The sequence below is a fragment of the Phascolarctos cinereus genome, unplaced genomic scaffold (assembly GCF_003287225.1).
Source record: "Phascolarctos cinereus isolate Bilbo 61053 unplaced genomic scaffold, phaCin_HiC Scaffold_5;HRSCAF=322, whole genome shotgun sequence".
Classification (NCBI taxonomy): domain Eukaryota; kingdom Metazoa; phylum Chordata; class Mammalia; order Diprotodontia; family Phascolarctidae; genus Phascolarctos; species Phascolarctos cinereus.
The window spans coordinates 230,366,368-230,379,262 of NW_027555958.1; the positions used below are offsets into that span (position 1 = coordinate 230,366,368).

The following is a 12,895-nucleotide window of genomic DNA, read 5'->3' on the forward strand; positions in this document are numbered from 1 at the left end:
GTCATTCAAAACACATTTCCACATTAGCCATGTTGTGAAAAAGAAAAAAAGCAAGAAAAAGAAAGTAAAAGATGAATAGAGTGAGAGAAAATATGCTTCAATCTGCCCTTAGACTTCATCAGTTCTCTCTCTGGAGGTGGATGGCATTTTTCATCATGAGTCTTTTGGAATTGTTATGGATCATTGTATCGATCAGCATAGCTAAGGCTTTCACAGTTGCTCATCGTTAGGATATTGCTGTTACTCTGTACAATGTTCTTCTAATTTTGCTAAGAAGAATTTTTTTCAATTCAAGTTTTATGCCTCCTTATTTCTCTCCCTTTGTACCTATTCCCCTGCCAGTAGTCTTACATTCTGGCCTTAGAGAATAGCTTTCATTTGTCCAGACTGGTGAGATAGTATGGCACATCGGAAAGAGGGCCAGATTTTCAATCAAAGGGGCCTGAGTAAAATTATAGTTCTGTTACTATCTGTGTGATCCTGGACAAGCCATTTCAATCCTCTCTGGGCCTCAGTTTCCTTAGCTGTAAAAAGAGGGAGTTCAACTATTTGATTTCTCAGGTCTTTCAGTTGTAAGTCTATGATCCTGATATTCTTTAGTGAAAAGTGGTTTCCACCCTTGTGCCTTTAAGGTTCTCTTTCCCCTCTTAACTGCTCAGTCCTTAACTTAGAGGCACTAGGAACACCCTGGACCATTGTAAACCAAATAATTCTCTTTGGTAATGTGAATAATCTTCATAAAGTGAGTAGTTAACTTAGTTTGGCATTTCAATATTGACATTTCCCAAAGCAAAGCACAACTGTATGTGGGATGACCTCATTCTCCAGTCAGCTTCCTTCACAAACTTCCCATCAAGTCTACACAAGGCTTTGGCTCAGTACCATGCTCATTTAAAATTTCTAGGAGATCCTCTATTCCTCTATTGCAGCATTCCTTCGTGCCATCCTTTTCCCTTTCTCTGCCTAGAGCCAAAGGCTAATAGACCATCTAGTTCAATATAATTTTACAAAAACGGAAACTGAGCTCTCAAGAATTCCTTACTCACTAGCCCTTTTCTCTGACCATATAATATATATATATATATATATATATATAATATATATATATATATATATATTATAATATATATATATATATATTATATATATTATTTCCTAATTAATTAACTTATTTTTGGTGAGGCAATCAGGGTTGCCTGAGAATGGATTTGAACTCAGGTCCTCCTGACTCCAAGGCCGGAGCTCTATCTACTGTGCCACCTAGCTGTCCTTATCTCCGACCATATCTTTTCCCTAAAGTATTCCTCTAGGCTCTATTCTTCATCTGGAATTTTCCACCTCTGCCTAATACAGTCTAACTCATAGAACTCCAGAGGATGGGACCTTAGAGATCCAATCTGCTGGTCAGAGAGACCAGCTCTTAAAAATATCTTCTTTATCTGTTCTGACTCTCTCATTTCATGTTCTACCTTTCATTCCAGCAGCTTAGGAAATTTCTCCTCTTCTAAGAAGTCTTTGCAGAAAACATAGGATGGAGGCAGTTCAGTGGCACAGTGGATAGGGTAGTGGCTCTGGAGTCAGGAGGACCTGAGTTCAAATGTGACCTCAGACACATAACACTCTCTAGCTGTGTGACCCTGGGCAAGTCACTTAACCCCAATTGCCCTCACAAAAAAACAGGATGATAGATTTGGAACTGACAGGGACCTTGGAGGTCATCTAACCCAAATCTTTTTTTTTTTTAATACAGATGAAGAATTCAAGGCCCAAAGGTTGAGGGACTTGACCAAGGTCAGACAGGAAGTAGCAGTGTAAGGGTTTGAACCAAGGTCCCCTGATTCCAAATTCAATGTTCTTTTCACTACTGTGAAGAGAGGTATAGCATATTCCCTCCTTATGTAATTTGGCAAAAATCTTCTAATATGAACTGATTAAGTCTCTGTCAGTACAGAAACATAATATCAGTTTTTGTTTGTCTAGCTGATGGGACAGAGTAGACAGTGTTTGGTTGGTGAGCAGTGCTAGTTATTCCGTTTGGGCTAGCCCCTCCCCACCATTCTTTCCCATTCTCCATTTCTCCATTCTTCCACAGAACCTTCTTTCAAGTGTAAGGTTCTCTCTAGTCAAAAGACTTTCAACTCTGCTCCGGGGGAAATGGTTTTCAAATCTATACCGGCAGAAAAACAGGAATGAGATACCTGTGGTTACAGCCCCCAGAAGGGCTACTCCACCTCAGTTATATAACTCCCTTCACCAGGACTGCTGGCTCATATATGTCTAGGTATTGGTCTGGATTTTCTCTCTTTGGGAAACTATAAAAATATAAATCAATAAAATCTCTTTCATTCACTGTGTCCCCAGTTTTGCCAGGAAATTTCTAGTCATAATAAGATCTATCTCTTTACCTGTGTATCTCACCATCCAGTGCCACCCCCTGGACTTCATTTGCCCCAAGGACACAGACACACAAATCAGTAACTCAGTGAATTTATTATCTCAGAGAAACAAGTTTCTTTTCAAACAAATTAGGAAGCAAGCTCATCTCTCCCTTGAGAGGTTGAGAGAATGGAATAGGAGAGTAAAAATCATCAGTTCTGTCTTAGCAGCAAAGTGGGTAGGGAACTCTGTGTTTGTTCTTTGTGGCTTCTGCTCAGCCCTGGTCATATTCCCCTTTGTATCAGTGTTAAAGCCTTCTCTTCTCCATCCCTGGACCACCACCTCTTTGATGCTGTGATGCTTAAAGGAAGCCGCTCTGCTTGCCTGCCCCAGCAGTGACACTAGGTCCAGCTCAGGGTGGTGATGGCTTGGGTGAGACAGTGTGGCAGCTTAAGACTCCAGCCTCCTCCTTGCCAGACTTTCATCCTCGCACTTTTCTCACATCTTACCTCTCTAAGACGTATGCTCCCCTAACCCCTTAGGATGAGAGATAGACTAGCTTTTTAGACACTGTCTCAACCCATTCAGTCATGGGGTCAAGGCATGCTGTATATTTTTTGTTCTGACTAGCAGGTGTCTATCCTGGTCCCACTCCCACTCTTTGACAGTTCCTGAGGGCTGCTACATTCCATTATGTATTTAATTAATCTTCTGCTCTTTCATGTGTGTCTTCTACGCATCTATCTGTGACTGTGTATTTATTCCAGGCTGGGGACTTCTTAAAAGCTGAAGCTCTAGGAGTGCTCTTGGTGTGATGGAAGAGACTTGGGCCCTGACCTCAGAGAGCTTGAAGCCTGATGGGGCACGTAGACTTCTCAAGTATGAGAAATTACAGAGTTGATTTCCCAGCCAAGTTGAGTGCAACATGTACATATTGAACATAGAGATAAACATTAGGTGGGGAAACATTTGATACCTCCTATATTTCATTCAAGAGGGCTTCATAGAAGATGTTGATCCTGACTAGGACTTTAAAAGGGAGGAGTGATTAGTCTGGTGTCTGGAAATGGAGATTGTTCCAACTATAGGGAACAATATCATCAGACCACTTGTTCCCATAAGGTAAAGATGAGGCAGTCATGTACTTAGAATACCCATCCATCAGCCCCCCAATAATGGGCTCAAAGTTCTTCCCTTGTTTGGCCAAGATCCAGCAACATCTTCATCTGGTGGGGTCAGGAGGGAAGGAATTTCTGCATGTTGACCCTCAGTCCCAGCAGTTAGATCCTTGACCTCCTAGGTTGGTTCCCAAGGTCAGTACTGTTTGTGGCTGTGATCCCCAGAGCCCGGAGATGGCTACAGGTCATCAGCACATCAAATATAAGCAGCTTGAAGAGGATGAGCCGAATGGCCCCTAGGATCAGTGTCTGCAAGAGGCTGTGTGGTCCTGGCAAAAGAAACAAGAAAGTCAAGAAATGCCTGGGACAAAGCAGTTTGGAAATATGCTTCCCAAATTACTAAACTGTGAATATCTTTTGACTCACTGATACCAATACTAAGCCTATACAACAAAGAGATCAGAGAAAGAGGAAAAAGACCCAAATGTACAAAAATATTTATAGCAACTCTTTTTGTGGTGGCAAAAACCAGGAAATGCATGGGGTACCCGTATGTTGGGAAATGGTTGAATGTAATAGAATATTATTATGTTATAATTAAAGATGAAAGTGACAGTTACAGAGAAACCTGTAAAGACTTGTATGAATCGATGCAGAATGAAATAAGCAGAACCAGGAGGACAATTTATTTAATAACAACATTGTAAAGACAAGCAGCTAGGTGGTGCAGTTGATATAGTGCCAGGCGTGGAGTCAGAAAGAACCCCAAATGGAGTCACAAAGAGTTGGACAAAACTGAAAAATGACTAAATAACAAAGACTTTGAAAAACTTAGGAACTCTCATCAATGCAATGAGAGGGATGGAGAGGATTCTTTCCCATTTTACATGTAAGGGAACTGATTTTTGATTCAACCCCTAGTCCATAAAGCCCAGAATATAATAACAAGTTGTTAAATCATCTGTAAAGAAGTATCTATGCCATGAGGTCTTTGGGATATGGGAATATATTTCTTTGAGTGAACTAAAGGAACAAACCTTATTGAACAAGCATGATTTTAAATAAAGAACAAAACTTCAGTTCCCAGGGAGTCAAGGCTCAATTAGCTTTGTGAAGAGACTGTTTTGTAGAGGTCTCTGTCCTCTTTCCCCCTCTTTTCTCCATAGTCGGGGCATCTAACAGTGACTTGCCCAGAGGGAACTACCTTATCTAGCAGGTCAAGAGTTGGTTGGTTTGGGAGAATATGAAGTACAATTAAGGAAACAGAGACACATACTCCAGACAGACGTGAATACAGAGGGAAGAAGCAGCTTCAAGGAAAGGGCTCCCTGGCAGCAGAGAACAGAGCTGGCTATATAGAAGATCAGATCTTGGGAACCCAGCCTGAGGACATTATAAATTACAGAGACAAAGGACTTCCAGGCCCAGAAGTGTCATGAATTTTAAGTTATTTTTACCCCAAGTGTGTCTCAATACCACTGTACTCAAAGGTTGAGCTCACTTTTCCCAAGGATTCTGTGTATAGTTGAGGGAGAATGTACTCCAGATCCACATGGGAAATGTTGCATAGGTAGTGTCATTATTCAATCTGAATAAAAGCCTCTGCTAAGAGCTAATTGTTTCTACCAGCTGCCTATTAATGGGAAGCATGCAGGTTGAGGTTCGTGAGCTATACTAATAGTAGGGTAGCCCTACAGATTATGCCTCTGAACACTGAAGCAATTAGTAGTCAGTCTCTGGACTTCCAACCCTCATCAGGTTAGGAGAGTAATCCAGAGGGGGATGCTATGTATAGATAGGCCAACTGAAGCAGCCCAGATGGGGTCAGTGCTTTGCCCCAGGGTTACCCAGTGAGTCAGCATAATCTAAGCCTATCTCTGATGAGGATCCATAAAAAGTCAAGGCTGATTACCACCACCCAAAGCACTTTGGTTTCAATAGGACACAAGCGTTCTGGCCTCCAAACTAGCCCTCCTATCACTCACCAGTGGTTGGCTCCTGCTGGCACTTTTCTCTCATGGGCTTACCTGCCAAAACCAAATTAAAAGGGTTAAATCCTTGGGAACCTTGTTGCATTCAGCTAGATTGTAAGCTCTTTGAGGACAGGGACTATGTCATATTTCTTTATATCATCAGCATAGTATAGTAGAAAGCACCTTGGATTTAGAGTCAGAGGACTTGGGTTCAAATCCTTACTCTTCCATCTATTATCTATGGGATCTTGGACAAATTATTTAACCTTTCTATGTCCCAGCTCCCTCATTTTAGCTAGTCTAAATGGCATCCAAGGCTCTTTCTAGCCAAGAACCCTGTGAGCCTTGGTAAGTTCTTATGAAGAAACAGTTATTATTCTTATGCTGCAGATAAGGTACCTGAAGCATAATAAACATTTGTGGAAGGCAAAATTCCCCCTATGGGTGAGGATTCACTTGCTCAGTTTTCCCTTCTCTAAAGACTTTCCCTTGGCCTCTCTTGCATTCATAGCATAGTACTTTATGCTTTTAACTTTTTTTTTCCTCCAAGTACTTTCACATGTCATCTAATGCAAACAACAGTTCTGTGAAAGAGACATTGTAGGTATTATTTCCACTAGACAGATGAAGCATCTTAGGTTCAGGGAAGAAAACTGACTTGTTTAAGGTCAAATAAGAAGTTAATTCTGGCTAATCTAGAATAGACTCAGCTTGGAAATCCTAACTAATTAGTCCAAATTGAAGTCTGGAGCTTTCCCTGACTTCCTCCATCTGTTTTTTTTTTTTTTGGAAGACTGGGGTCAAGGGAGGGAGAGTACCAGGAGATAAGGAACTAGAGAATGTTTAAACTCTAAGGTCCATCAAGACAGGTCCTCATCTTCATACAGAGTCTAGCCCTAGGGAATGATGCTGCTCCCTTAGACCCATACCAGATAGCTGAAGAGGACGGGTGCGTGGGCCCTGATCCTGCCAGCCTGGCCCTGTGTGGCAGACTAGAGGTTCCCAGGAAGCCAGCTCCTCATCAGGAAGGGAAAGCTGGGCCAGGCTGCTCCAGGTGCCATCTCCAGCTGGTGAGGGGCCATAAGTGAAGGCATCCAAGGTGGTGCCATTGCCAGATGAGAACCAGATGGAGCCATCCACAAATGAAGGAGAGACATCAAAAACCAGGCAGATGACCAGTGTCTTCTGTTTCCCATCTACCAACAGGGTGAGTGGGGGAGCCATTGATGGGAAAGGAGCAGTATACACACCTGGGGGAAGACAAACATGTGTAAGTTGGCATTGACTTGGAAGACCTGAATTCAAATCCTATTTCTTTCTTTCTTTTTTTAAATAATTAATTATTTTTTAGTTTTCAACATTCACTTCCATAAGATTATTATTTTTTTTTTTTTGGTGAGGCAATTGGGGTTAAGTGACTTGCCCAGAGTCACACACCTAGTGAGTGATATGTGTCTGAGGCTGGATTTGAACTCAGGTCCTCTTGACTCCAGGGCCGGTGCTCTATCTACTGTGCCACCTAGCTACCCCCATAAGATTTTGAGTTTTAAATTTTCTCCCCCTTCCTCTCTTCCCCCCTCCCCAAGACAGTGTCAATCTGATATACTCCACTTATACACTCATATTAAGCATATTTTCACATTAGTCATAATGTAAAGAAGAATTAGAACCAATGGGGGGAACCAGGAGACTGAAGCAATAAAACAAAACAACAAAAGAAAAGGAGAGCAAATAGTATGCTTCCATCTGCATTCAGATTCCATAGTTCTTTCTCTGGATGTGGATAGCATTTTCCATCATGAGTCTTTTGGAGTTGTCTTAGATCCTTGCATGGCTGAGAAAAGCCAAGTCTATCAAAGTCAGTCATTGCATAGGGTGGCTGTTACTATGTACAGTGTTCTCCTGGTTCTGCTCACTTCACTCAGCATCAGTTCATCTAAGTCTTTCCAGGTTTTTCTGAAGTCCACCTGCTCGTCATTTCTTATAGCACACAATAGTATTCCGTTACATTTATATACCACAGCTTGTTTAGCCATTCCCCAATTGATGGGCATCCCCTCAGTTTCCAACTCTTGGCCACCACAAACAGAGCTGCTATAAATATTTTTGTACATGTGGGTCCTTTTCCTGTTTTTATGATCTCTTTGGGAAATAGCCCTAGAAGTGCTATTGCTGGGTCAAAGGGTATGCACAGTTTTATAGCCCTTTGAGCATAGTTCCAAATTGCTCTCCAGAATGGTTGGATCAATTCACAACCCCACCAACAATGTATTAGTGTTCCAATTTTCCCACATCTTCTCCAACATTTATCATTTTCCTGTTTTGTCATGTTAGCCAATTGCTAGGTGTGATGTGGTACCTCAGAGTTGTTTTGATTTGTATTTCTTTAATTAATAGTGATTTAGAGCATTTTTTTATATTACTATAAATAGCTTTAATGTCTTCCTCTGAAAACTGCCTGTTCATATCCTTTGACCATTTATCAATTGGAGAATGACTTGTATTCTTATAAATTTGACTCAGTTTTCTATATATTTTAGAAATGAAGCCTTTATCAGAGACACTGGTTGTAAAAATTCTTTCCCTGTTTTCCGCTTCCTTCCTAATCTTGGTTGCATTGGCTTTGTTTGTGCAAAAACTTTTCAATTTAATGTAATCAAAATAATCCATTTTCCATTTCATAATGTTTTCTATCTCTTGCTTGGTCATAATCAATCCTATTTCAGAGACTTACTAGCTGTGTAACTCTAGGCAAATCATTTAACTTCTCTCAGCCTTAGTAAAAGGGGATTAATAATAAAGCAGCGTTCTTTGTGAAGGTCAACTAAAATGAGTTATGTAAACCACTGTGTAAACCTTAAAACTCAATATAAATGCTAACTATCGCTATTAATTTAGGGAGTTGGGCTGTATAATCTCTAAGGTTCTTCCCAGCTCTGACCTTTAACGTCTTGTGTTCTGACATTCCATATTCCAAGGTCTCTTTCAGCTCTAACATTCTGTGCTATAACATTCCATGTTCTATGGCCCCTTCTAGTCTTAATATTCTATCTTCTGTGCTCTGACATTCTATATTCTAAGATTCCTTCCAGTTTTGGCATTCTCTCTCTATGAATCCACGGTCCTGGGAGCCTATGAATGAGGTGGGCTCCCAGAACCTCACCCTCCTTTGCTTTGGAGAGTCTATGGTCTTCCAGATGCATAGAAGGCCAGAGCCCTTCTCTTCTCACTACCTATTGACTTGTCCATTCAAGACTAAATTTAGTTCTAACCTTTTCCATGAAGTCTTTCTAGATTACTTTAGCCTACATTGATTTCTCTCTTTTCTGACCTCCTTTTTTAATTTTTTTTTTTAATTTGGAAGCAATTGTCATTAAGTGACTTGCCCAGGGTTGCACAGCTAGTCAGTGTCTGAGGCCACATTTGAACTCAGGTCCTCTTGATTCCAGGGCCAGTGCTGTATCCACTGAGCTGACTTCCATTTATATTTAGGTCTAAACCACACCATCTCTAACTCAATTGTTCACCATCTCTTCTGTTTTCTTGCTTTATGTATATGTATTCTGACACGCCAACAAGACTCTGCTCCCAGAGGGCAGGAGGATATGAGGACCGAGTGACCACCAGTCACAGAGGTTGGAGGAGCATCAGAACACTTAGTAGTCCAGTTTGGCTGGAATTGTAGAATGTCAAAAGAAGAAAAGCAAAATAAATCTAGAAAGTTAGGTTGAGGCCAGATTATAGAAGGCCTTGAAAGCCAGGTTAAGAACATGGTTTTGTTTTAGATACAATAGGCAATCAATCTGTCATTGATGGAGATGACAGACTGACTCCAGGCTGGATCTAAAACCTCCCTACTCTTTTGTTTGTCTTTAACATTAAGGACCAAGAGCCTGGGAGCCTCCCCAGGGCATGGTACCTAGGGTGGGAAGGAAAAGAGACAGAGTGAATGAATGGGATCTATAGGATTCCTGACAGGAGAACTTCAGTTACCCATTTCCTATCCTCATCTAACCAACTCTTGCTTAAGTACATCAGGCTAGAGGAGAAGCCAGAAAGATGGGGGAGAGCAGGCTAGGCCAAGCAGGGAGAGAGGGACTCACCTGTGGGAAGAGCTGGTGTCTCCAGGATCAGGAGAAGCGGCAGCCAGGGCTTTACCATGGCCCAGCTTGAGAGGTAAAGACACTGTAACTGTAGCTCCCTCAGAAGTGGGAGGCAGGATGGCATGCCACGGGTGCCCACAAAACTGCCTTCCACACCACAGACCCAGCTGCAACTAAGCTGCTCAAAGACAAGAGATATTTCCCAGGACTAGATTAGCCCCTCCCTCTAATCTGTCTCTACCCTTTCCCTAATCCTGTGCCTGGGGAGAAATGTCTCCTATGCTGGGTAGGAATGCCTCCCTTAGCAACTCACCAATTAGTCTGAGTGGTCAATTTCTTCCATGTCGGATTCTCCCTCCTGGAAATTATGTGCAACATCATAAGGTCAATAGTATGTGGAGCTGGAAGGGACCTCATCGAAGTCCAATTCCTGCATTTAAATTTTTAAAAATTAAATTAAATTAATTCTTAAATTTTGTTTTTAATTAAATTAATTTTTAAAAATTATTTTAATTTTCAACAGACATTTATTTTTCCCCTCCCTCCCTCTCAACTTAAAATAACAAAGAAAAACAAAGCCCTTGTATCAAATATACAAGGTCAAACAAAAAAAGTTCCCACATTGTCCATGCCTAAAAATGTTTTTCACACTGCATCCTGAATCCATCACTTCTCTGTCAGAAGGAGGATATCGTGCTTGACCATCAGTCCTCTGCAATCAGGGTTGGTCAGAGATAAGTCATGTTTGTCTTTATAACGTTGTTATTTCATAAATTGTTCCCCGGGTTCCACTTGCTTTGCTACATCACTTCATACAAGTCTTCCCTAGGTTTCTCGGAACCTATCCCATTTGTAATTTTTTACAGTGTTCCATTATATCAGCTCTCTCATTTTATAGAGCAAAAATTTCCAACCCTTTTCGGTCTTTGTATCCCTTGGCTCTTATCACCTGCTCAATATAAACATTCTAGAGTTTACCAGACATGTGCACATAAGAATTAAAATAGAGATATCAATGAATGTTTTACAGAGAAACATTATTTGCTATGTAACAATATTTTTAGTATCATAAAATTGTCAGTGTTCATCAGAACATGGCAAAATTAGTTAATGAGGCCTCTGATTCTGTTTCTTATCAACCAACAGTTTTATTCCTACTATATAGTTTTTGAAAGCGATACAAGTATATATCATGTTCAGTTTCCAATGTGCTTCTTGCTTTGGATTCTGGGTTAAGTGCTGGGGATACGAAGAAACTCAAAAGCCATTCTCTACTTTTAAGGAGCTCACAATCTAATCAGCAAGACAAAATGAAACAACAGACAGACAAACAAAATGGACAGAAAGACAGACAGATAGATAGATCTTGTTTGTCTATAGATAAATAAATATGTATATAAATGTGTGTATATACAGGATAAATTGGAAATAATCAACAGACAAGATATGTATATGTGTGTGTATGTGTATGTATGTGTCGTCAACAGAGGGAAGGCACTAAAATTAAGGAGGGTCAGAAAAGGCTTCTCATAGAAGATGGAATTTTAGCTATGATTGGAAGGAAGCCAGGAGGGAAGAAAGATGAGGCAGAGCATTCTGGGTGTGGGGGACATCCAATGAAAATGCCCACAGTCAGGAGATAGTCTTATTTAAGGAACAATAAAGAGGGCAGTGTCACTAGATCAGAGAGTATATGTGGGATGTAAGGTATAAGAAGACTGGAAAGGTAGTGGGTGGGGTGGGGGAGTAGATTATGAAGGGCTGTGAATGCCAAACAGAGGATTTTGTGGTTGATCTTGGAGACGATAGGGAGCCCATAGAGTTTATTGAGTAGGAGGGTGACATACGTGGTCAGAGCTGCACTTTTGAGAACCAAGTGGAAGATGGGCCACAACAGGGAGAGGCTCGTGGCAGGCTATTGCAATAGGACTGAGAATTATAAATGGAATTCAAACCTTGTGACCATACTTAATAATACTGGAATATGGTTCTGCATGAGCACACAAAAAACTTTTGTTAACTTGGTTATAAATAAATTCAGTTTCTGGTTATTGAAAAGATGGATTAATTTGTCTTTAAATGGCTCATTATTGTTGGGGGTTTTTTCTAGCATAATATGGTAAGGGTTTTATGTATAAACCACTTTCATTTGGTTTTGGTCAGTAGGTACTATGGCTTCAACTCTTTCTTTCAAATCTTTAGATTCACTGTTATAGTCTTTCTCTTTCTTACCCTTTCCTCACAGGCATACCCTATAGGCAGGTGGTGGCACAATGGATAGAGTGCTGGGGCCTGAAGTCAGAAAGACCTGAGTTCAAAGCAGGCCTCAAGCACTTGCTCTTTATGTGAACTTGGACAAGACATTTAATCACTGTTTGCCTCAGTTTCCTCAGCTATAAAATGGGGATAATAACAGCACCTACCTGAAGGGTTGTTGTGAGGATCAAATGAGATAATATTTCTGAAGCGCTTGGCACATAATACTTATAATAATAAATAAATACTTTTCCCCTTCCCTTTTCCTCACTTCTTTGTTGTTCTCTCTCCAATCTAAATTTTTTTCCACTAACACTTTTAGAATATTTCAAGAAAATAATATAGTTATTTACAATATATTCTCTATACCCCCTTGATAAACTTTGCACATCTCTTGAGGGTTAGAAATCCCTGCAGGAGAAACAGGAGCTCAGGGGGAAAGAAAATTGTCCAAAATAATAAGTGACAGAATGGGGATTTGAATTTACATTGCTTTCATTACACATAGCTTCCCTTGGGAAGGAGCAGCTGGGTGGCTCAGTGGATAGAGCACTGGGCTTGGAATCAGGAACACTCCCGAGTTCAAATCTGGCCTCAAACACTTACTAGCTGTGTGACCTTGGACAAGTCACTTAATTGTGTTTACCTCAGTTTCCTTATCTGCAAAATGAGCTGGAGAAGGAAATGGCAAAGCACTCCAGTATCTCTGCCAAGAAAACCCTGAATGGGGTCACAAAGAGTCAGAAACAACAGAACAGCAACAGCTCCTTTGGGATAGGGGTCACAACAGGCGATAAGGGAAAGAGTTAAAGGAGGGTTCCTACCCCTAGTGCTATTCCTAGGTATTTCCCTAGAATTCCTGCCTTTGCCTGTGTGAGATATCCCCTATAGCATTTGTTCAATTCCATTCTGTCCAAATTAACTCAATTGGATTAAACTGAAATCATACTAAGCACCTCCTATGTGCAAGGAATTGTGTCAGGTGAGCAAGAGGGGGAGAAGAAGGGGAGATATGTTTAAATCAATAGGAAAAGCCATCTGCCTTCAGGGAACTTACATATTTTGTGTG

The 12,895-nt window shown here is 40.8% G+C and overlaps 2 protein-coding genes across 4 annotated transcripts in view; one reads left to right on the top strand and one right to left on the bottom strand.

Moving 5' to 3' along the window:
* PEX39 (peroxisomal biogenesis factor 39) overlaps nt 1-12,895 on the top strand; it is a 59,960-nt gene that overhangs the window by 14,128 nt on the left and 32,937 nt on the right. The window lies entirely within an intron of this gene.
* PTCRA (pre T cell antigen receptor alpha) lies at nt 2,472-9,686 on the bottom strand. Its single transcript, XM_020976857.2, has 4 exons — nt 9,571-9,686; nt 6,397-6,717; nt 5,480-5,521; nt 2,472-3,823 (listed from the first exon to the last, which is right to left on the bottom strand). Exons 1-4 carry the CDS (start codon nt 9,626-9,628, stop codon nt 3,657-3,659), a joined length of 588 nt encoding a protein of 195 aa, XP_020832516.2. The 5' UTR covers nt 9,629-9,686; the 3' UTR covers nt 2,472-3,656.